Source organism: Haliaeetus albicilla, chromosome 3 (assembly GCF_947461875.1).
Source record: "Haliaeetus albicilla chromosome 3, bHalAlb1.1, whole genome shotgun sequence".
NCBI classification, from domain to species: domain Eukaryota; kingdom Metazoa; phylum Chordata; class Aves; order Accipitriformes; family Accipitridae; genus Haliaeetus; species Haliaeetus albicilla.
In genome coordinates, this window is record NC_091485.1 from 67,700,161 (window position 1) to 67,726,050 (window position 25,890).

General features: G+C 38.7%; 1 protein-coding gene across 2 annotated transcripts in view; it reads right to left on the bottom strand.

Annotated features, from left to right (window-relative positions):
* Window positions 1-25,890, bottom strand: part of ADCY8 (adenylate cyclase 8) — a 131,790-nt gene that overhangs the window by 43,459 nt on the left and 62,441 nt on the right. For both annotated transcript variants that reach the window (XM_069780068.1, XM_069780069.1), the window contains exons 5-7: window positions 22,944-23,071; window positions 9,889-10,047; window positions 5,423-5,693 (exon numbers count right to left, since the gene is read on the bottom strand). In XM_069780068.1, coding sequence (XP_069636169.1) covers window positions 5,423-5,693; window positions 9,889-10,047; window positions 22,944-23,071 — 558 coding nt within the window. The remainder of the gene's footprint in view (window positions 1-5,422; window positions 5,694-9,888; window positions 10,048-22,943; window positions 23,072-25,890) is intronic.

Genomic DNA, 25,890 nt, shown 5'->3' on the forward strand with positions numbered 1-25,890 from the left:
CTTTGGTATTTCATTGACTAATCAAAAGAAAAAAAAAAGAAAATACTTTTGCACAGCTTCGCAAAGGAAAGCTAGCGGAGATAGTATGAAGGGTGCTTCACCTTCAGGAAAGAGGTGGAGCTTGCTTTCATAAAGAGAATAACTCAGTCCAGTTTCATGGTATCATTTCATGACACAAACCACAGTGAAGTAGCACTTTTCCATTTGAATGGGAAAATAAACTCTACTACCTGTGATATTCCCAAGGGTTAAGAAATGTTAATGAATGGAAAGGATATAAACCTTCATACATCACAGCATAAGACATTTCAGAATTATTATGGACAAGAAATACACTTCTGCTCAAAAAAGTTATCCCGTATGTCCTTTCTGGAAAAATCTTCTGCTATATGCCCTTCTGGGCATTGTTGGGAAACGGAGCTTGGGATGCATTTATCACTAGATTTCTCTGGAAAGCCAATTCTTTTGGATCATTGGGATTATGTGCAGCAAATGATATAGGGAGATTTCCCTTGTTCATATTCAATGGACAGTCAACAGTTGCATTCTAATGAATCTTGGCCAACACATTAAAACACAGGAAGGGTCTCAGGTACCCACTGTCAAACCCCAATCGACGACTTTCTTTGCAGTCCTAAAATAAAGTCCAAGGACTCCGTAGTCACAGATAGTACCTTGCTTTCTCTTCTTCCATCATTTGATGAGTAACTTAAGAGCCCAATAAATAGGCAGAAAAGGGTATGAGGACTGAAATCTTCTCTCTATTGAAGTGAAAAGCAATCTTCCTGTTTGCTTTAGTAGAGAAAGGACTTCAGAAGAGAAGGTTTGGCAAACCACTCTACTCAAATCTCCCCATTTTCCCTTCAGAAAATCATTATCATCAACATTTAGAGGGAAAAAAAAATCAAGGAAACTTTTCTCATACTAAAGTTTCTCTTCTCATACTAAAGCTTCAGATATGCCTGAATCCATATCTCAGCCTTGGAGCTATGGTGTAAACTCTAAGCTTAGAGACAAATTCCAGGTAAACAATCCATTGAGTCAACTGGATAAATACAGTATTAATACACACTAAGGTACTACTTTAGTTTAGGTATCCCTATCACTTTTAAACTGAGCTATGCAGAAAATTTATTATCAGTTTGTGGTGGCTGAATTCTTACAAGAGAGTCTGAAGTCACTGTTAAAGGACAAGATCATGTCAGATGTTATGTGCATTAATTCCTTAGAATTAGTTCATATTGCTGTATCTCCACTAGAAGTGAGGGTGGACAAGGTTCCTAATGTTTTAGTCGGGCATTGTGTTTTAATTACATGAGGAGAATGATATCAATTCATTCTAGTAAGTGACTAAATTTTGCTTCAAATTATATTTTAAAATTTCATTAACATGAGGAACTGTCTTCTTGCTGAATGTATGAAGTGGTTTACAATTCATGGTAGATGAACATGACATAATATCACCACTATGGCAACGGTGTCAGTAGTATCGGTGCAAAAATGGACTTGGAAGTTGCATTTTTTTTCAGAGGATAACAAGGAAATTCATATTTAAGTTTAGTGGTCATCTCTCCCTCACACCCATACATATACCTAAGACAACTGCTTTCTTGTAATTAGTAATAACAATAATGAAAAATATCACACAAATTATTGTCCCAAGTATATGTTCTAATCACATTTTGTCTCTGTATCCCCCCTCTTTGCTCTGCATCTTTCAAGACTGTGTTATGCTGACATAAAGAAATATTGGTTCTCCCTGTTACCTTGCCTACACTTTTGTGAACAGCTGTATGGAAGATACAATTGTGAATTGTAAGATACAATGAGCTTTTGAACTTTGATGCAGACAGTAGCCATTCATCATACAGGAACACATACAAGATTCTGTGAGCAAAAAGCCCAGCCAAACTTGCATCTGAGACTAAAAGATAGGATGAATTAAACGAAACAAATAATAAAACTCCAACTTTAAAGATATTTTACAGAGATTTAAAAAAGGTGGCCGGGATTAGATTTTACTTCCTTACTGTAAAGTTTTCATGCAACAAGTCCAAACATCCTGACCTCAACAAGAAGGGAAATTTTTAATCATTGCCATTTAGAAAACTCTAGGAAGGTTTTAAATTATTTTTTTTCATACTGCAAACACCAGGTCTTGGAGGGAAACAGGGAAATACAAAATCATATGTTTAAAGAGACAGGATACAGGTAGGATTTGGTTCAAGGGGAAGACACCTAAAGGAAGGTGTCTAGGTGCTTGGTGTCTAAGCTTCTATTACTGGCAATATACACTCTGGAAACTTCCAGCTGGCCAAACATATGCAGCTCTGGTCAGCTGAGATGCCCTAGGGTATCCTGGACAGCAGTCTGGAGCTAGGAGATATGGCACAAGACCTATGGGAAGCCCATGCACTGCTGGTCGGTGGTGGGGACCAGCTGGAGTGTGCTAGGGTATCAAAAGCTTCAAGAGACAGCCACGGTTAAGTTGAATTAAGCCCTTACTCAGCGTATTTCAGCATAGGTGTTTAGCACTATTTGAGACATCAGAGTCTCTTACTTGGCTTCTAACTGATAGTCTAGGTCATCACAGGTCTTTTATAAGCCCCTCGTCATATGGATGTCTCAGGCACCCTAGAGCACCACAAGTAACACTAGACCCTAACGTTTAGGAGCTGAGCTGTGTGGGAGATCGACGCCTGGGACGGTCAGTAGATACACAAATGCAGGTGCCTTGGTTTTGAACTGAATTCCACCCTGTTGTTTATACTTGTCTGTCATCTTGGCAGTCTTTAAGGGGAATTTTTGTGATAACTGTTACTAGTCATTGCAGCTACCACTAAAATATGCTTATACAAGACACAGACATTTTAATATGCTTTTTTCTTAATTCATGTCATTAGAGGCCCACCAGGTGCCTCCAGCACCATGCACAGTGACCGTATTATGCTTTCAGCTACTTCTTTTGTAAGGCCCAATGAAGAAATCCAACTTCATCTGTTATTAATTTATTTTAGGGGAGGAGTCCCTCACTCTCTTAACATAAAATAACTTCTGTCCAACTTCCTTTGCTTTAGGAAAGAAGCCCAGACACTTGTTTCAATAGCAGAAAACTCCATCCATATTGTGCATGGTCTGAATTTCAGAGCAGGCATTTGCATCCTTGGCTTATCTTACCATTAGAGCCAAGGCACATGGTGCTAAATGTGCTGTGGACACATGTAGCTTTTATTAACGTCTGTGACTGTGTGCATAAAGAGTGGTTATTCTGTTCCTTACTCATATCAACATGACTTCAATTCGCTGACTTAGGCTGCCCACAGAAAATTAGTCTGAGGTGAAGAATATGGATTGTGATGAATTTGAGTTTGGCAAGAGAGCTCACCAGAGACTTTGCCATTTTGTATTCTTCCTAACATAACTACAGGTAAAAGTAAGGCACCTGTGATCAGAGTTGCTCAAATTTTGTTGTAACTTACATTGGGTAAAGAAATAATTTAAATGTTACTGGCAAATATTCAAACATTTGGAGTGATTCATTGTTGGGTGGCTGCAACTTGGGTTCTCAAGGTCTGCTGCTGCCAGTGACTTTTAACCTGCATAATTAATGCTATTAAATGCTTATTCTGTCCAAGACTGACACAACTCTGGAAAAAGTTACTATATCTTAGTGTAATTTAAATCTACCATTTGAATTTTCAGCTGGAATACATTATTTATGAGCAGTAAAAATTACATAATTGAAAATTGAAAATTACATAATAATTGAATCACATATGGAATAGCAGATTTTTAAAATCTTGTCTCCACCAAGAAGCTTATTGTAAAACTGTGTAATATAAAATTATAGTTATTTCCAGCACAAAACCAAGTTCTTAAAAAAAACAGTGAGAAACTATTCTAAAAATGGATTGTTTATTGCCATAAGACAAAAATCTGCTTTAAAACAACTGTTTAGTTATACCTATTTCAATTATTTTCATGGGCTTTTTACTAGTTTAATGGGTGGAAGTTGTTCAATAATCAAATAAAAACATTAGTCCTTTATTTCATTCCTTGTCTTTGGTAGTATCAAGGTCAAGTTTAACTGAGAAAATGATCAGCGAAAAGATAGCCTACTCTGCATAGGTTTTTTGGGCTACAGGAATTGGAATGTCTTAAAGGGAAAGAAGAAGAAACAGAGAGAGATCAGAAGATATTCACAGCATCATGCACCCATACCTCTATTCCTAATGAAATGAGAATATAGAGACAGGTCAACAAAATACAGAGAATACTAAAAGGCAGTGTACATGCAGATACACAGATGTACAGAACATATATAAAACAGGGTTTCTATATAACAGCAAACTATGCCATGCTCCAGTTCAGTTTGAAGAGACGAAGACACCACCATGGGCTGATTGAGTGTGAAGGCTTATCACTTCCGAGCAGATTTGTAAGAAGCAGAAGACGATTGACAAAGCAAGACCTCCACACAACGCCTGAAGTTCAACAGACAGTGCAGACAAGTAGGACTAAGGATGTACAGCAGAAGAAAGGATATGTCATGTCATTACAGATCCCTCAGAAAAATGGAAGAAAAGCTCCAGCTGACCTTGTTTCGTAAAGCCTCATCAATCTTTCAAATGCAGTGAAAAGAGTGGTGTCTGAGGGCATTTTAACCTTTCCATCTTTAATACCTCTAAGCAAGCAGATTTCACAAAGCGATTTTTATGACTGTACAAGAATTGCTGGTTCCCAGGGTGCTAGCAATTAGCCATGCAGTGCTTTTCAAAAAGATCTGATCAGAAGCAGTTGTTATTATCTCATATTTCTATTGAGCTATGCATGACCTTAGAGTCTAACTCACCTGCTAGTGAACCTTAGTTATGTCTTAGAATCTAAGTTTTTAATATTTTTTATTAAAAAAGAAAAAAAAAGAAAAAAAAAGTGAAGAATGGACAAACTTTTTTCACAAGGTTCTTTTGTAAAGTAGATTTTTTTTCTTTCCCTTATATACCAATAACCTACACTATGCTTTTTCCTCTGGCAAAACGTCCATTCACTCATCCCTTTACTTTGATGGCAGTGCAGTGAAAATATGCAATGAGATCACACCCTGGCTAGAATGTCCCAGCTAGTTTAGTAACATTAGCTTTACTTTTAATTTACTTCTTTATGGACTGGTTTAATTAAAACTAAGCTGCGTAGTATTTAATTTCAGCTGGAAAAAATCCTCAAAACCTCTGGTCCCCTGGCATTTCCCCAGTTTGGATACCCGTTTTATTTCTGCCCTGAAACAATTTGTTTAGTCCTCTGCTGTTACAGTATGTGTTAGAATAAAGGTTAAAGATGAATTTGTCTCCTCTGAGGCTTCCATTATTGAAATGCATTCAAGCATGCATTCATACTTGATGACATTAAAGGAAGTTTGACTTACATTCTGTTTTCCCACTATGTTATCAAATGGAAGTTCAGGGCTCCAGGATCCTTCGGTAAATGTTGCTCCACTGTTTCTCCTGTCAGAGGAGCTGACAGCCTCTTTCACAATATCTTCAGGCAAAGTCAACAGACTCTCCTCAGGTTGTTTAATTAAATAAGTCTCAATGTTATGTTTCCTCAAGAATTCATTACGCTCTTTGCCATGCCCTTCTTCAACTTTATAATCCCCGTTCAGGCAGTCCAGAGTGGCTTTGGAGATGTGAATTCTCCTGCATAAGTGAAATAAGTAGTAGCAAATACTGATTGTGCTCTAGTATACGTAGGTAAGAAGGAGTTTATGAACTCTGTATAATTTTTAACATGATGGATAAACAGAAGGGTTTCTATTGTATATGATGATTTCTATAAAGAAAATTAAATAGTGTATTCAACAAACATGAGCTTCATTTGGGGACAAATACTCTCAAGACATGTTCTCATCAGTAGGATCTCATGAATGCACAAAGTCCTGTCACAGGAAAAACATTTTGATATTCACACCTGATACCTTTGCTCACAGTAATAGTTTAATGGGAGACCTTCCTGAGTATAATACTATTCAGAGTGAATGAAACTTGCTGCTTCAGGTAAATATGGTGAGACGAAAATATATGGTATGCATTAGAGTAGCTTATGTGGTGATCTTTAATTTCCTTAGGTTAGCTGAGGTAGCTTAGACAGTTGAAATCAGTGGTCTGATTACATCTGAAGTGAATTAGGGAAATAGGGAAACTATATAAAGGCAAGTGAGGTGATAATTTCTGGTAAGACTAAGTGATGACTTCAAAAGGCATTTGCAAAAGTAAAGCTGAATTTAAGAGATGACATACAAAAAGCTCAGATTTTGCAAAAGCATAATAGGGTTTTGGATGTCTTCCAACCAAACCTGGAGGTGTTTGGTATTTGGACTTTCTTAATCATAATTATGACTGCTTGAGAAGAACAGAAAGAAGTTTAAGTAAAAAAAAAAAAAAAAGTAGGTCTTTCTTATCTTTATTTTTAAGAAATCTTCAAGTTCCTGCATGTAGGGTAAATTGCAGACACCTCTAAAACACATCCACATGGTTAGCCATGCTATACTTTATAATGCAGCATCATAAATGCAATAAGAGATGTTCATTAGACATTGAGCAAACTCAAGCAAATAAATGTAGTAACTTCATTAAAATTGGTTTATTTTTCAACCTTTCGATGCATGGCACTTTCTAGAAGCCAGACTTGCAGATGGATTCCTAAAATTCAGAGTCAGCTAAAACTGTTGATAATTTCTTGATGACACATGTTGAGGCATTTTTCTCAGGTGATACAAATTGGCTTGTCTCCACTGAAGGAAATGGTCCTAGCATGCCCCTTGGGAACTTTCTTCTGGAACATAAAGGATGCCACTACAGAGTTAAATTGCATAAAATACTGATGGAGTAAAAGGCTATAAGTACATGTATGATGCGCATGTATCGCCAGAAAATAAAGTGCTGGTTGTCTTTAAGCAGTGCAAAATGCCCAGGAGTATCAGAATTTGGCACAAACTGGGTCTAGGTGGAGTATTAAATATCAGTATCTAACTAAAAGATCAAAAATTTTTCTCTCAGCCATTTTTTAACCTGTCTTAGCTTCCCTCTGAAGTCAACAAGGTTTTTTACAACTTTCATGGTCTGAAGTCATGCCGTTATGATGTCTGCAGAGATCAGTACTCTTTTGCAGTCAAATGTCAGTAAAACTGACAATAAAAAACAGTAAAAATGTTTTTCAAATATAAGCAAATTTTGGCCTGGACTTTAAAACCATAGCATATGACCTCTCAGAAAGACAATGCATTACCTAGCTCTTAGAAACTCAAATAGGCTAAATTGATTTAAGTAAAGTACTAATTTAAAAAAAAAAAAAAAAGGAAAAAAAGAAGAAAGAAAAAGAAAGTGATACATTAGTTGCCAGGGTGACTATCTTTGTGCTGAGTTTCAACTAATATAATTTGGAAAGATTGTATTATAAAGCCCTGAAATATGGATTTTACAATGGAAATGATAACAGCTTTAACTAGAGTGTGGAGCTGGCTATTGATGTAATACCCTTAAATGGACCAAATAATAATAAATAGTTGGTAGATTAAAAATATTTTCTGGTTTCACCTTTTGTACATCTTGCTTAAAAAAACCTTAAAATATACAGTGGAATGATGTCTTTCTAACTTTATACAAACACAGTAAATTGGGAACCTGAGTACTGAGGTAAAAAAGTATAGCCTGTCCTGCTCTTGAAAACATATCAGGCCCAAAGTTCTGGATGATACTTGTCATTGATACATCCTGGAAAATTAATTATTAGGTAGGTTTTATGCCAATTCAGCACCATAGGTTAATACCTAGATACACCATGTGAAGACTATTAGAAGATGGGGTCCTGGCAGAAGAATGTCTCTGAAATAACGCTGTAGGATCTGGCACGGTTTCCTTCTCAGGTGTTGTGGAGACATTTTTTTCCTCTCAGAAAACCAGAAATGATTGCTTTTCCTCCGTGCTCCCGACTGCCTCCTTCCACGACAGTTGGGCTGCCCGCTTGTGCTCCTCCACTCGAGGCCGGTCTGTCCCCGCATCACCCCATGCTTATGAGTTCTCGGGGTGACATGCAACCTCCAAGGAGAAGAGCTGAGCCCCTTCTCCCCTGCCCCCAAACTGGGTCGAGGGATCCTTCCCATCCCAGGCAGGCGAGCTGCCTCCCTCCGCTGTGCACTCAGGAAAGGGCTGTGGTTCATCTTTGCTCTTCTTCTTCCCCCGCTGTGGGAGCAGGACCATTCATAACCCCAGGGCAGCTTTTCTGATGAAACAGAGGAAAGCAGTGCGGCTCTGGGAATGGGAATGATCTCAGTATTGTGGCAAGCAGGGCGATTTGAATGCTGGCAGCAGGGAGAAGTAAGGAGAGGCTGAAGCGAACTTAACTGCTCCATTAAATCTGCTCTGTGTGCTAGGAAAGCCTGATGTAAATCACTGTTTTGCGGGACTTGGTGAATTGCTGTCACACACAGGCTTTGTTCTGTTGGCAAACTGATATACAGGAGTGGAAATCACTCTGCTCCAATAGACTGCGACCTAGCCAGGCATTTTATCAACAGCAAGGTGGTGCATTCTCTGGGTTATTCATTAATAGCTGTACTACTTGCACACATTAACAGTAATAAACTATACTTTTTGCAGGTGCGGATGGTGAAACTTAGATGATTGATTAGCTCACGTTAACAAGCAGCATGTGACCTTTCTTAGTCATCTGGGGCTGCCATGTGAGATAAGCAGCAGGGAAAGTAACTTTTTTCTGCAATTTTATACACTGGTGACACATGCAGAGAATAGAAGTTGTTTTCAGAGCACGAAATGTTTCATTTTCTGCTGATTCTAAGAATATATATTAGTATAAAGGTCTACTATGGGGAACGATGAAAGGGGCCTGCATTTGCAAATACAATACAAAGCAAATCTCTTTCTAACTGCCTGGGAATATGACAGCTCTGACAGATCCTGATGTGTGTGTAGGGAGCACAGCACATGACTCAGATTTGATGACTTAAAACCTCTCTCACTCAGGATGACAGTATCACTCAGACTTTTTCCACATAAAGATGTCTGCTGTTATTGCTTCTGTGTTCCATGGCCAAAAATTGAATTGTTGTAGGGCATCTTTTGCTCTATCTTTCATCAGTGGAAGGTGGAACTGAAAGTGAACAAAGTATTCCTGCAACCACTACTGTTGCTTCAAATTTAGGATTTGTAACTTCCAAACTACAGTGAGATACAGGTCATGTCAGGCAGAAATAACATTTTGTCTTCCAGGTGAATCAGCCACATCAGACAAATTAAAACTAGGCAGCTCAATGGAAAACCATATATTTTCACATATAGACAGGGTGGTGTAAATGTCTCAAAACATCTACTAAAGCATGAAATTATTTAAAAGACTTCCCCGAGAGCCTGCTGTCCATAATGCCTTGTTATTAGTGTAACAACCTATGAACACATAATTCTTCCCACACTTTGTGCACTATTAAATAAAATAAATTACAGCCTTGTGCCTTACAGCAGCATTTGAATGCAAAGGATGAGAGAATGAAGCCTGGAAAATCTCAGGAATGGTCAACACCTAACTGGGAAATTTGGGCTACCTCTGAGTATTATATGGCCTGAATACAACCACCGACCTTTCCCAGGAAATCATAGCTGACAAAGAAAAAGAAATATTTTTGTCTTTTCCAATGCCTCTGCAAGCTGACCATTTCTACCTGTTTTGACTATACCCTCACAAATCCTTGCCAAACACAAGACAGGGGGAAAAAAAAGGTCATAGCTGGTGAAATAATGTAAGAAATTTATCTGTTAGCAAAGTTAACAGTGTACTGTGTTGGCAATGTTTTCTGACTGTGGGAAATACATGTTGTCTTACCCAGGAATTCCACCTGACTCGAGTTTGTTTGCGATATCCACGTCCCATGACCAGACATCAAACTGCCACTTTCGCAGGCCCAACACTCCACACAGGACTGATCCGGAATGTATCCCTATTCTCATGTCAATGTCATGCTTTGTTCTTGACCTAACATATCTGTTAAACAAAAAAAAAAAACAAAAAAAAAACAAAAAAGAAAAGATCAGACTCATGAAAGTATATGCCACAGTTTTTCATACCTTCTAGGAAAGAATTTGATGTAAAATACAATGACATTTGTTACAAAGAACCACTTAGTCTGTAAAATGAAGAGATAACTTCCTAGGTAGCGAAGTACAGGTAGTGATAAAGTCACTCTAAAAGCCAGGTTATCATTAAGCGCTTAATTGCATGCATGGTTCAGTGGAACATGTTATTCTTCCTAACAGACAGAAGGAGAAAGATAGGGAGAGAAAAGATGTCTGAGTGAAGTGTCTGGACTCACTGAGTCCTTTAGCTTGAAATTATAAAAGAGCATTCAATAAAATTACAAAAACTATTCTCATCAAACCTGCATATACTTTTATATTCTATTGTACTTTCCTGAATAATTTTCAATATTTCAAAAATGTTACTTTATTGACTGAAATTTTCCAGTTACTCTTTGTCCGAAGGTGAACTATTTTTAGTAGATTTGGCCAGAACACCATTTGATCTGTTATAATAACGGCGTGGTCCTAAAATCAGTCTCCTTCATTCTGTGTGATGGCAAAGACCATTTCACCTCTCAAAATTAAACACATGCAGGCATATTTGTTAACAGTCTCAGAAAAGGGACTTTGTCCCAGCACTGTTTTCAATTAATATGTCTGTTGATTATAAAGGGAATTTTACTGTGTTTAAATAGTATCTTCCTTTTCTGATATGAGATTATTCACAGCCACAGGCACCTTGGTAGTGTTTTAGACCTAGGACTGCATCTTCCAAATCAGTATCGAGATACTCCAGCACATCACCATGGGAAGTTCACAACTAAAATAATTGAGCTGAATCCATTAGGATAGCAAAGAGAGCACTTTTCTAGTTGTGCCTGTGTGACAACAATCATTTGCACCAGAAATACTATTAGAGCTAGTGCTCATTAATATTTGAATAGCATGCTTGGGATAGGAAAAGCACATTTCTAGCGTTGGTATACAAACAAGGCTGCTGTTTCTCTGTAAAGGGTCCCAGTTCTGTGGTCACTGAAGTCAATAGCAGCACAGCAAGATCGCATGACAGAGCAGGCAAAGAATAAACAGCTCTATTTCACAACTCTGAAGCTAACTGCTGTTGCCTCAGATGCCTCAGTCACGACCTTGACAGACCCTCTCTAGAGGAGAAAAGGGTAAATTGTTTACTGCATTCAATACTTGGCATTTCATTGTTGCAATGGGGCATCAATTCAGTTTATGGGGAAAAAAATGAAGGCAGAAGAGCTTTTAAATGGAGAGAAACTAGTCATATAAAAATGTGAGGAAATGAAAATAAGCAATTCATCTTTATTTCCCTTTCCTGCATATTCTGAAACTTTTGAGAAAAGCACGCATATGGTAAGTCCCAGTGCAGTTGTTTGCCTACAATAAGATTTGTTCATCATATCAGGAAGCTAACATAATTCAGATATCTAAAAGGAAGAGATTTTTAAAAGTCAGTCATAAAATAATAAAAAAGAATCTTTGAGATGGGATTTATCTGCATTGTGATACTCCGAGTTCATAGTTTTCACTTACAAATTTTTTTTATTAGTTTGCAACCAAGCGGGCTTGAAGTATCAAAATTAAACAATCACCTGTCTCTGGAAGATGGGACATGGAAATAACTCCTCCACACTGAAGTAGTGCCTTAGATGTTGTGAGAACAGCTAAGAGAAGTAAGAGCACTGCAATTTGTAATGTGTTTTGAAGAATTTTTATAGCTATGCTACAAAAATATCTAAACTAACACTCATAGCTGTCAGAGGAATTATCACACAACTCCCCAGATGATCATTTCCTCAGCCTGCCTTTTTCTTTTGTTCAGACTAAGATAATTATTTCTCATTTTATGTCTGATTTCCTTGTCTTGAAATAAAAAGCTAATTGGATCCAGAGGAATAACTGAGCAAAAAGCTTTTCATTGGAAAAATGCACACAGTAAGAGGACCCTAAGTTTAATAACATGGTCTAAAAGTATATATTAATGTAATCTCTCTCTCTACATATCTATACACATTCTTAGACCAACTTAGATTTTAAGTACTATAGTATTTAATTGCTAATAAATACTAGTATTTAACATTGGACAAATACTAGCACTGGGCAATCATCAATGGCATGGAATTTAACAAGTCCAAAGTGCCAGATGGAGTAACACCAGGTACAAGTCTAAATTGAGAGAGGAATGGCTGGAGACCAGCTCTGCAGAAAGGGATCTGGGGGTGCTGGTTGACAGCAGGTTCACTACGGGTCAGCGGAGTGTCCTGGCAGCCGAGAGGGCAAACCCCATCCTGGGGTGCATCAAACACAGCGTAACCAGCCGGTCAAAGGAGGGGATTATCCCGCTGTATTCAGTGTTGGTGCGGCTTCACCTTGAATACTGTGTGCAGTTCTGGGCCCCAAAATTTAAGAAAGATGTGAAGGTGCTTGAATGTGTCCAGAGGAGGGCAACAAAGCTGGTGAAAGGGCTGGAAGGCATGTCCTGTGAGGAGTGGCTAAGGATTTTGGGCTTGTCTGGTTTGGAGAAAGGAGTCTGAGGGATGACCTCATTGCTCTCTACAGCTTCCTGAGGAGGGGAAGGGCAGAGGGAGGTGCTGACCTCTTCTCCCTGGTATCCAGTGATAGAACATGTGGGAATGGTTCAAAGCCGTGTCAGAGGAGGTTGACATGACATTAGGAAGCATTTCTTTACCGAGAGGGTGGACAACACAGGAACAGGCTTCCTAGAGAGGTGATTGATGCCCTGAGCCTGTCAATGTTTAAGAGGCATTTGGACAATGCCCTTAATAACATACTTCAGCTTGGTCAGCCCTGAGTTTGTCAGGCAGTTGGACCAGATTATAGAATCATAGAATCATGGAATGGTTTGGGTTGGAAGGGACCTTAAAGATCATCTAGTTCCAAGCCCCCTGCCATGGGCAGGGACACCTTCCTCCAGACCAGGTTGCTCAAAGCCCCATCCAACCTGGCCTTGAACACTTCCAGGGATGGGGCATCCACAACTCTGGGCAACCTGTTCCAGTGCCTCACCACCCTCACTGTAAAGAACTTCTTCCTTACATCTAGTCTAAATCTACCCTCTTTCAGTTTAAAGCCATTACCCCTTGCTCTATCACTGCATGCACTTGTAAAAAGTTTCTCTCCAGCTTTCTTGTAGACCCCCTTTAAGTACTGGAAGGCTGCTGTAAGGTGTCCTTGAAGCCTTCTCTTCTCCAGGCTGAAAAACCCCAACTTTCTCAGCCTGTCTTCATAGGAGAGGTGCTCCAGCCCTCTGATCATCTTCGTGGCCCTCCTCTGGACTTGCTCCAACAAGTGCATGTCCTTCTTATGCTGGGGACCCCAGAGCTAAATGCAGTACTCCAGGTGGGACTCACCAGAGCAGAATAGAGAGGGAGAATCACCTCCCTCAACCTGCTGGTCATGCTTCTTTTGATGCAGCCCAGGATATGGTTGGCTTTCTGGGCTGCGAGCACATATTGTTGGGTCATGTTGAGATTATTGTTAACCAACACCCCCAAGTCTTTCTCCTCAGGGCTGCTCTCAACCCACTCATCGCCCACCCTGTAACTGTGCTTGGGATTGCCCTGCCCCATGTGCAGGACCTTGCACTTGGCCTTCTTGTACTTCATGAGGTTCTCACGGGCCCACCTCTCAAGACTGTCAAGGTCCCTCTGGATGGCATCCCTTCCCTCCAGTGTATCAACCGCACTGCACAGCTTAGTGTCATCGGCAAACTTGCTGAGGGTGCACTCATGCATCCCACTGCCCATGTCACTGACAAATCTTAAACAGTGCCAGTCCCAATACCAACCCCTGAAGAACACCACTTGTCACTGGTTTCCATTTGGACATCAAGCTGCTGACCGCAAATCTTTGAGTGCGACCATCCAGCCAATTCCTCATCCACCGAGTGGTCCATCCATCAAATCCAGGTCTCTCCAATTTAGAGACAAGGATGTTGTCAAATGCTTTGCACAAGTCCAGATAGATGACGTCAGTTGCTCTTTCCTTATCCACCAACTCTGTAACCCTGTTGTAGAAGACCACCAAATTTGTCAGGCATAAGTCACCCTTATTGAAGCCATGTTAACTGTCATCAGTCACCTCCTTATTTTTCATGTGCCTTAGCATAGTTTCCAGGAGGATCTGCTCTGTGATCTTGCCAGGCAGAGGTGAGACTGACTGGCCTGTAGATGATTGTTGTAGATCCCTTGCAATTGAAATATGCTATTCTATTCTATTCTATTAATTTTATATACTATAAATTATAGTCTTGTATTTGTACCCTATATGGAAACTAACAGACACAGATCTCGTTGGAGAGACCAGGTACAAATGATGGTTCAACTGAGCAATGCATCCCTCTGTTTCCAGAGTGTTTGCTAAGGACTGCTAGATTTTAACTTTACTTTTGTTATAAAAATGTGGTGATGGCTTCGACATCCTCAATCAGCCACATAGGACTTCTGCATTTCTTCAAAACATCACATAGCTGTGCTCTCCACACCACGTCCTGCATGACACTGCAGACTCTAATCCATGTCCTATTCCCCTTGCCTTATCTGTTGTCTTTCACAGCCTCCCGGCAACTTCTTCCTGCATGCTGCTCAGGTGATATCTGATCTCAGCTCTTCATCTGCAGTCAGTGCGGATTTGGCGACCTGCCTGCATCCTTTGACTAAGGGTTGCTCTGTTTTTCTGTCTGCTGCAGTGCTGGTGCACCTGCAGGGCCCTATCTTCACATCCTCCTCTTGCTTGCCCTTCACAGCAATGTGCTCTTATGTTGATAGGTAGGAAACTAATTGCATGAGGGGACCTGATTGCATCAAGCCACCGGCAGTCGGAGATATATTTAAACAGGCCCTGTCCAGAACATGAATTGAAGCACAACAGTGATGTAGTCTTGCTCCCATGGCTTTATTTTTTGCAAGGTAAGACTGAGAGAACCTGTTGAGAACCTGTTTGTGGAGACGTTAGTTTTCACTAAACTTTTGTTGTAAAGTTTTAACTTGAATAAAGAGTAAATAGTTGTAGTTTAAAAGTGAGGTGATTGGTTAATATGTAAAAAGCCATGGAATTATTCTTTCTTTTTAAAATTTGGAGTGATGTGGGGTGAAACAGATTTCTGAATTATGTAGAGAAGGGGACTTCATCATGGTCAAATCCAACTTCCTAACAGCCAGACCACCACATACTTCATGAGGTCTTGTTTATTGACTGCTATAGGAAAAAAAGCAATTAAAAACTTTGAAACAACGAACTCTGGATCATCTTCATTATTAGGGGTAGTTCTCATTTATCCAGAAAAAACTTCTCATAAATAGTAGCATGTACTAGATACTGAAAAAATGAAGAGTGTTCATTTTGCATAAGCTCAGGTGTTCCACATCTTTTACTTCTTCTCTCTCTTAAATTTATTCAACTATCAATGAAGCTTCTAATTAAAAAAAAAAAAAATATTTGTTTCAACTGCTTTACAGGCTCTGCAAACACTTTGACAAAGCACATGCATGAAGCTGCATTATTGATGATCTATAAATCAGGCCCATTTACCTCACAAGCTGTCTGATATCTTATCCAGGATGAAGCAACTGTGACTGATGCTGTTCATGCAATTCATCTCATTTCAGTCAAGTCAGTGATAGCAATTTCATTGATTTTAATTGGATCTTGGCATTTCATTCTGGCCAGCATACTTTGATAGGTATTTGATTTCTGTGCTGTTAATCAGAGGCTTTTCTATTTGCATGTAGAAGGTAAGCCAAAAGTCAGAAGTCTGCTTTTCAACCTTTTCTGTAGCTGCCAAAAATCTGAATGCCCTGGACTTCATGCCTTGCAAGTTCAGACAGTGACACACTGGCTACATCTGTGCTGACCAGTTCAACTGTGCAAGGTTCTGTCTGTGCTTTGAGATACCTGAAACAGCCGCTGAATGTTTTTTTCCCGGGCAGCTAGCTCTCTCAACCTGTTCCCAGGTTCGGCGGTTTGCATGTGACAAAGACTATTTCCAGTAGGTAATTTGAATACAACTGCCTGGTTTGGAAGCAAAAAGAGTTGAGAAGAATGGAGTTGGCCAGTCTGTGCCAGTTTTTCTTGGTGACAGCTAACATTCCCTTGGGCTGTTTAATTTACCTATCAAGACATAGCCACTATCATCGTCATGCAGATGTAATAGGAAAATCTACATATTCTGGTTGAAGTAAATAAGGCTCTTAGCTGACCCTGCTTTCAGCAGAATGTTGGACTAGTGATCTCCTGATGTCCTCTCCAAACTGAACTGTCCTATGATCCTAAAATTCAATTACATAGAGAACTTTTTGGTTAGGCTTAACAGATTTGTGGAATTTTCCTAAATGAACTCAAATGCTTTGTGTTGCTGACATGAGAGGGTAGTAGGTGAACTGAGGTAAGTGTTCTTTTTGGTGTGACTCTGGGAACCGTGTCATGTTTGTGAAGGAGATGTCCATTATTCTTAAAAACCTAGGTAACAGGATGCACTAAACTACTGAACATTTTGAAGAATACAGTTCAGGTACTATGACTCACAGGATGTAACACTTTGTAGATGGACTTTACACAGCATTGAATTTACAATTTAAGGCAGATATTATCCCAAGAAGCCAGTTTTATATAGCTCCAGGGTGAGTTTACCTTGGAATTCGAGCTGGATTCCAATGTCAGCAGAAACTGTTATCTGGAGAAGTTTCATATCATCAGACTTATCATTAATATAATTTACTTGCTCTGAGTTCAGCTGGATACCATAGCAACACGGACAGAGTTAAACCACTGCTGTATTCCTGTTTTTTATGTCTATTTGTTCTGAGAGGCAGGAAACTAATATAGCACAAGGGACTACAAAAAATATTTTCAGAAGTCTGCTTTTTCATTTGAAAACTATGTTATAAAAGTCTATATAAACATTCCTATGCCATCTTGCCAATATAACTTTGATTGTATTTGGTGGCACATTCAAAGAAAAGAGGTCTCAGAGGTACAGGAACCTATCAATCTCTACCTAGTTCAATTCATATAGGGAAAGATACAGTGTCCTGACACTCTGTTCATTCGCAGTCAGTGGCTGAAATGGACACGTGGAGGTGGTGATGTGATCAAGTCCCAGTGTGAAACTTATTGCCTCTGTGGCCTGCCTGAAAAGCGCTGGCTGAACTTGTGACTATCTTGTAGTGCCCCTTTCCACCACCACACAGAAATGAAGGTAAGCAATAGTTTTTGGTTTTGTGAAGCATTACCCTGTCTTCCATGAATCAGGGCTCATTCCATTGTAGGCTGAGCCTTGTACATTATAGAAGAAATAATCTGTGGAAAGAGTCCAGAACTGGATCAATTATATTATTACATAATCATATAATTAAATAATGATTTATTAATCATGGAATATGAAAGCAATTCCTGGCTGCTCCATTGCCTGAGTAAATTCTTGAACAAGCATTGATCACTTCATGATTTTTTTTTAATACCCAACAGACGAAGTTAAAATCAGTTTTTCATGCTAAAGGCAGGAAACCTGCCAGGTCAGTCAGTGAGATCATCTGAAATCATTGTGGTATTTTGGGGCTTTTTGTGTGTGTGTGTGTGTGAATTTTTTGTTTAGTTTTCTTTTTTCTTCCTCTCTCATAAATTGATGTTAATATTAGTAGTTAATTACAGATTTTTAATGAGTACAAGCTGTTATCTAATTTCCGGAGTTTAGCTTACATTGTATGCTGGGACTATTTTTTCTGTCACAATAATTACTCTTTCAGCTGGTATTTTAGTGGGAAATCATCCAAGAGATGAAAACACTAAGAACTCCTTGATTTACCAAACAAATATACCAGCAAAAAGGTTTGTTTGAATTTCCACAGTTATGTGGATTGTTGTGGGATTTCCATTGTTATACCACGTGAATGAGTCCTTGAGGAGCTGGGCCTCACACAATCTCCCTCCCCCCTCTCTTCCCACTCACAGAGATTTTTGGAATAAGGACATTTGAGAAGGTGGTGGTGCAAGCAGCAGCCTTGAACCCCTGGAGACAGCTCCCGTCAAAGGGACTGTTACACTGTCCACCTTGATACTCTGTGCCACACAGGCTGGTACATTTTACCCACTCGGGCTTATTTGTATTCCAGTAACTTGTGCCTGATGGAAGTATTTACGCTAGGAAGAAACCCAATTTTGATCTGAAAACACTGAGGAACAGAAAAGCCATCACTTCTCTTAGTAATACCATCACCCATTTTTAAATAGTGTTTTCTGCCCATAAAAATTTTTATGTGCTACTACCAGATAACTTCTCAATCCTTTTTTTTTTTCTCAGCTAAACAGATCAAGCTTCATAATTCTCTTATTTTAAAAGCACTTCTGCTTCACAAATTATTTTTGTGACTTTTCCCTGCACTCTTATAAAAATGTTTAACAAGCTTTTTAAAATGAAGCCACCACACCAAGATTCATGATTCTCATCTTGGTCTTGACATTGACAGACTATGCTCTATAACTTGCACTTTGGAAGTACTCTCTCCTCTTTAAGATTATTTCCTTCACCTCTCTTCACAGTCCTTCCTCTACTTCAACTTTCTTTCATGTTTCATCTCCTTTCTCCTTTACCACACTTTCCCTCTGAACTTTCCTCACTATGCTTTATGTAGCTATCCCTCTCCTCACAGCCCTACCCAAAGAATGGAAAACCCAATGAACAAGCATGCTAATCTCTTTCTGGAGCATAATGTGATATTTAGAAATTATGTCAGTTCAGAATTACTTTTATGTATTGTATCATTCTCTTATCTATTTTACATCCATTTTAATATATTTGAGGGAACGATTGTCTCACCAGATCTAACTTCATTTTATTGTTAGATCTTAAGCTTATGTTCCATATTTGACTGTCAGCAAATAGATATCCTCATCTTGAATTTTATCACATATCCCATCCATCTGGCACTCCAGCATGGCTTTGGAATTTCACTAACACGCAATGAAAATGCTGATGACTGCTTTCTTCCTACAAATCTTTCCCTCCCCATATAGACATAAAGATAAAGATAAGATGGCTGCTCTTTCTTATAGGTAAGAGCAATTGCGGAGTTAGTTTCTCTGAGTGTTATCTCTGACACCCATTTAGCCTGGGTGATAACTGTTAAAATGAAACATTATCATCTGATAACTAAACATTCCATAGTATCTCATTTCCTCAACTGTCAGTACAGAAAGTCATTAATACAATAAAATTAAATACAGGAAGAGTTATGCTGCATGTGAAAAGATATGAGAGCCAGCTGAATAAATGAAGAACTTATTCTTTTTATTTTAATTTGCATTTCCAACTGCAGCTAAAGAGAGTTTACAGGAGGTTGGGTTTTGCAAGACAGCTGGAGTTAGGACCCTTGCTTATGCACAAATGTGATGGGGCAAAGCTTCCTTGTTTTAGAGTAAATATCAGATTTCATGGAATCTTCCCATGGCTGAAAGTTGTAGTTCAATTGTACTCTATGGTTAAGGGAGCAAAGTACAAGAAGACAGTGTGGAATAACAATAATAATTTTTCTTTTCTAAGATTTGTAACAAGACACAGTGATGCAAAAGATCATTACAGAGAAAATAATGATCTTGGAGTGTTTTGTTGAGTTCTGAACAGTTCGTACATTTGCAAAGAGACAAGTGGAGCATCAAGACTCAAGTCTAGATCCTTGGTATATGAGCATAAGATCAAGTTGTAGAATCTCAATTAACATTACATTAATACTTTAGCTGCATCTGTCCATGTAGATTTAATTTACATGTAGTGTAATGAATAGATTTGACATTCTTGTTCAATTCCCACTGACCATGAAGTCATCTAAAAGACTAGAAGGAAAATTCAGTAATGGTACCCTGAGATGGTAGATTTTTGGGCACCACCTCACCAGAAGTGTTGGTACTGATCCTTGCAATGTTACCAACTACCTGTTATCAATAGAGAGAACAGGAATCTTGGAGGACCTGCAGGGGAAAATCTGGTTTGCCTAATTTAAAACTTCCTTCTACATTAATTGCATAAAGTACTTAAGCCGGTACAGGAATCAGGAGCTATAAAAGTACCTGGATTGCTCTCCACAATTTAGGTGCCTAAATCCCAGTTATAGGTGGGATGCTGTAACATAAATCCTGGGTTTTGTTTTAATGTCTAATTCTTAAGCTAGGCTAAGTGTTTGAGCTAAAATATAGCTAAGATTTAAAAGCTAAGAAATAACTCTGCAAGAGGGAGAAGAAACAACTGTTCATGTAGGCTTTATGAGTAGTGAAATTTTTGGAAGTTTTCTGTAAACACCCTGTCCTGATTTTAGCTGGGACAGAGTTAATTGTCTTCCTAGCAGCTGGTATAGTGTTATGTTTTGGATTTAGTATGAGAATGATGTTGATAACACACTGATGGTTTCAGTTGTTGCTAAGTAGTGTTTATACCAAGTCAAGGATTTTTCAACTTCTCATGCCCAGCCAGCAAGAAGGTTGGAGGGGCAAAAGAAGTTGGAAGGGGACACAGCCAGGACAGCTGACCCAAACTGGCCAAAGGGATATTCCATATCATGTGCTGTCATGCCCAGTATATAAACTGGGGGCAGTTGGCCGGGGGGGGGGATTGGTGCTCAGGAACTAACTGGGCATTGGCCGGCAAGTGGTGAACAATTGTAATGTGCACCACTTGGTTTTTATATTCTAATTCTTTTATTATTATTATTGTCATTTATTATTATTATCATTATCATTATTATTACTTCCTTCCTTTCTGTCCTATTAAACTGTCTTTATCTCAACCCATGAGTTTTACTTTTTTTCTTATTCTCTCCCTCAACCCACTGGAGGGGGGGAAGTGAGCGAGCGGCTTCATGGTGCTTAGTTGCTGGCTGGGGTTAAACCACGACATGTCCTCTGGTTTGAAGAAGGCTTTGAGTTCATCTATACAGCTTCAAAGTAACTGTGAAGTCTGAATGATGGTTTCTCATATCTTGGATCATCTCACTATTATTTTGGACATGAAAATATTTAATTTGTGAAATCCTCAGATGAAGATTAAAAAATTTATAATCATCAAAATGTCATTTCTAGCAGGTTTTAGATCTGATCAAACTCTGCAGTGACCAATATAGTAGAAACTCAGTTTTCTAAAGAAGATTTTTTTTTTTCATTTTAACTGTGAGAGATATCTACTAATTTAAGTTCTAATTAATAGACTGTAGATAATTCCAAATTCTCTCAGAAATGTGGACTGAAGTATTTGTAATATTCTATGGAAGGATTGGTCCTCTCTGTGAACTATATGAGCACATGTTAAGAAAAGTAACATAAGGCTCCTAAACTCTGAACAGAAAAGCCTGGGGACAAAATCATGCTCATTGAATGACCAGAAATTCAGATACTGGGATTATCAAATAAATTGGAGGCAATCTCAACTGAATTAGCCTGGGATGACCCAAGACCTAATGGACTTTTGTTTCCCAGCTCCCACTGAATATAACTGTCATTTAAGATACTAAAAATACAGTACCATTTCTACTGGATTACTGTCTTTGAGACCTGGTTCATAAAAGGGCACCAGGGTGTTAGAGACTTCCACATGTGTAAGGAGATTCAGAGAAATTTACTATCTTAGAAGAAAAATTACTTACAATGGGTTTGCTGCAGATGGTATTACCAAGCAAATGCAAATGATTTGATGTGTTTCCAAGAATTTTTAACAATGCTGGTAGATTTTTTCATCTCTGTGTTCTCTAATTTATGTTTCACTTCCACTGTGGGGATTCCAGAAGCAAAATATTGATTATTTTGTGCAACATTTAGTCTGTGACAATTGAATCCAACCTTCTTAGAGATCATTGTTACATAATCATTATTCAGTTACATTTTCTATGAATTTTTTTTTGTCAAATTCTTTCTCTGTTAAGATCTCAGTAATGTAGCTGCAGTATGCATTAACTGTCTGCTGTATGTAATGAGACATGCTCGGATTAAAGGGGCAAAACAGTCTGGAAAACAAGCAGACAAAGAGACTGGACAGCAAAACATCCATGGAAAGAGGAGAGTGCTTGGATTAGGCAACACTGTTCTAGGGAAGATAGCAACAAAAGAAGGATTTCGAGAAGGGGAACTCAGCAACATTGATATAGAGGATAAAAAAGATGGAGAAAACCTCTCTTAGAGCATCAGATGTCAGCCACTGTCATGGTAAACCATTGGACTAGCTCTATAATGGACTGCTGAAACATTATTATTAATCCTAATTGCATCAAAATACAATAACTATCAGCACCACAACTATATTTACATGATGGGACACATCCCTTAAGTAAAACACTTCCAGCACTTGTGGATTTAAGCACCAACCTAATTTAAGAAGTAAAATTTGCTCATCTGGCAAATCTTAGTGCTTACGAGTTTGTCTGTGAGCTACTTTCCAAGCTATAGTATTGCCACAGCTGTCTATTTAGTGTTTATATTGTTGTTTTATTTTATTGAAGGGTTTATAGGAAGCAATTCAGTCTCATCCTCCTCAACCTCCTCTTAAAAGTGACAACAGTACCAAGTGAGAACTGTTACGGACTGTGAAACCTATCACTTGCAATGCACACAGAGCTATTGTGTTACATGTTCTGAAGCAGCACAGGTTAATAAAATGCATTTAGTGTCCATTCCCACGCATTATATGGATTGGAAATGTCCTGCCCTTTTCACAGTGATAATCCTGAGGTCTCTGAACCACCATAGGAATTACTTGTCTAGTAATAGCATTCTCAGATAAGAAGTTCAGGACACTGTCAGAAATAATGAAACAAGAAGAAGGAAAAAAAAAAGCATTACCTGATAGTTTTGATCATGCTGAGCCCCATTTCAACACAGCAGTGTGCATGGTCCTGGCGAGGTTCTGGGAGCCCTGACACACAGTAGTAACAGTCCCCCAGGATCTTTATTCTGAGACAATGATGTTCCTATATGTAAAAGTACCAAAGAGAACGAAAAGATTTTGAGTTATTTTTTCATAATTTTAAGGTGAATGTTAAAGCGGTTAAAAAAATGTACTAAAAAACCCAACAAACAAACTTGTTGCTGGATGTTTCCTGCTTGTGATTAGTCCAATCTTGGTTTATTTCATTTTTGAAATAAAATACCTTTACATTTTCAGTAAAAAAGGATATATTGATTTTTGTGTCATGTTAGTCAGAGATGTCCTTGCTGATGGTGAGAAGGGTTTCATCAGAGTTAAGCTGGAAGCTAGGCCAAGGATTCAGAAACGCCAGCTGAGATAATGAATAAGCCATTTTAGACTATATTTCTCCAGGGCATCCTTTCTGCCCCTTTTTTACACCAGAAATAAATGAAAAACCTCTTTCTCCAACTGATAATCCTTTCCCACCTAAAGTTTCCACTGTCACACTCAAGCGTTCCCAACAGCTATGGGATCTGATCAAGTATCTGCATGCCAAGGATATCAAAGAAGGTGTCTTGCATTAGAGTTGTACTGTGGAGAAATGACGTTTATTTAGCATCCAGCTAGAGACATCCTTTACCCTAGGAGCAAATACTGTATTTAATTTATTAAATACATGGTAGCAGTATCCTTATATATTGAAACAACATATTAGTGTGTGATTGGATGATTATTTTAGCAGATCCTTTTCTAGTGAGCAGAAATACCTGCGATGCTGAAACTTTTGCAGTTCCCACACAAGCAAAACAAGTAAGCCCAAGGTTAGCTGTAAACTTGCCCAACGTATTCTGCTGGCTTGGCACTCACAGGAGACAATCAATGCACAGGAACAGAGACCATAATAATTTGAGGACAGAGTTGCAAGTGTCTAGAGGCAGGTAATAAGTTGAGTCAGGGAAGTGTTTGAAATAATAAGTGCGGTATTAGCACTCAATCAGTAAAGGCTCCAATGACAGAACATTAAAATGAAGACCAGTCATTACTGGGGAATAGGATAATGATTTGTAAAATTGGTTCATTAGATGATAGCAAAATTTGCCCTGTGGTATTTATTTCAGCTTTTTTCTTCTCTTTCTCTCTGCCAACCTGTGGTGGAGGCTGCACTAATCAAAAGAGCAGGGATACTCTAAAGCCACTGGGGAAGAGACAACTTTAAGTAGGATATAAGTACAAATGTGAACGCTGACTGTGCCTCAGGAATTGAGTACTGGCCAAATGAATGGGACTCCAGGTTGTTATTCAAGATTTTGCCTAGGAAGAATGAAGCTTTGTAGTCCACCTCAGACAAGTCTTTACAAATCCTAGAGCGGCACAGGGAACATACACACTTGTACCCAAAGTTTTTGCAGAAGTCAGCTGAAGATTTAAGCATGCCAGCGAGGGTAAAATCTGCTCTGGGCACAGGGCCAAAGTAAGCTGATTCACCCTGAAATCTCCTTAAACCATCAGTAGGAGCTGACTGTGTTTGAAGCTTTGGCTAAGTCTTTGGCTAATACCATTGCTGGCTCTCAGAGTGCAATGCCTAGCTGCCCAAGTTTCACAAGGAAATTCAAGACTCAAGTCAGGCTTCTAAAATGTCAAAATTCATATGTAACAATCCTCTTTCCTTGTCCCCTTCTCTTCAATTCCTCTGCAGACCCACAGAAGCAAACATTAGGTGTTTTTCATATGGTTGCAGCTGAAATTGTACATCCTAAAATCCACCAAAACATTAATTTTTTACATGTTTCCTCCTCAATGGAAAGAATTAGAGATTCAATTTTACAGAACTCTGCACCTGATTTTTTTTCTATAGAGTGAAACTATGAAACATTAATCAACAAGTAGCGAGGACTCAATGGCATGAATCAGTGCATGTCAAACTGTTAGTCAGCTTCCCTAAGCTTCTTGCTGTGTTCCCTGGTTAGACAAAATGCAGAGATAAAGGTATTGTAAAACACAGATTCTAAAGTTCTTTGGCTTTTCCAATAGTACCATTCAATTGATTCATATTCTAACTGACATTTGCTTTTACATCTACAAAGTAAAAGGAGCATTTATAACATCATATCAGTTTGACTGAGGTGGAGTAAAGGAAAAGGCAGCACTTTTAACTCCATTCAGACCCACTACAAATACATTACAACTGATAATCTCATAGTATAATAGAGAAAAAAAAAAAAAAGGAAAACCAGTCAATTTCCAGGAAAAGTCAGACATATGTCAAGTAATGTCATATTTTAGTATTATAATCACATTTTTACATGTAACATTTGTCATAGATTCTTGCACCTGTAGTACCTGCCTATGTGATGATGTGGGAATCCCCTATTAAGTGAGCATCTAATTCAGCACAGGTAAAGTAGTCTGCAGCAGAAAAAACCTCAGCTGTTTGGTTCTTAATGATTCATTATAACTGGCTGACGTGCTTATTCCATTAAAGACAGATGAGACCTCTGTCACTTGGCTGCATGTGTCCTTATTTGCCAAAAATCGGAACAAGGCAGACCGCTCCAAAAAGATGTGATTTTTATAAGAATAAGAAAGAAGAATCTTAATGCATAACAAGACCTGCTAATGAGGGTTTGGTGTATGCAAATATGAGTGCATGTGTGTGACACAGAAAATCCATTCAGCTGCACACAAATGTATTCTTTTTCTTGTCATGATACGTCACCTGTACACTCATTTGCCAAAGCTCAGGAAGTCATCTACAGAGTGAGATATCCAAACAGAAACTACATATATGTGTCCATACGTCAGCCAGCAGTCAAGGCTGCTGTTACAGTCAAAAAAGCCAGGCAATGCAGCCAGTGAAGCCCAGGGACCGATTCAGTTCAC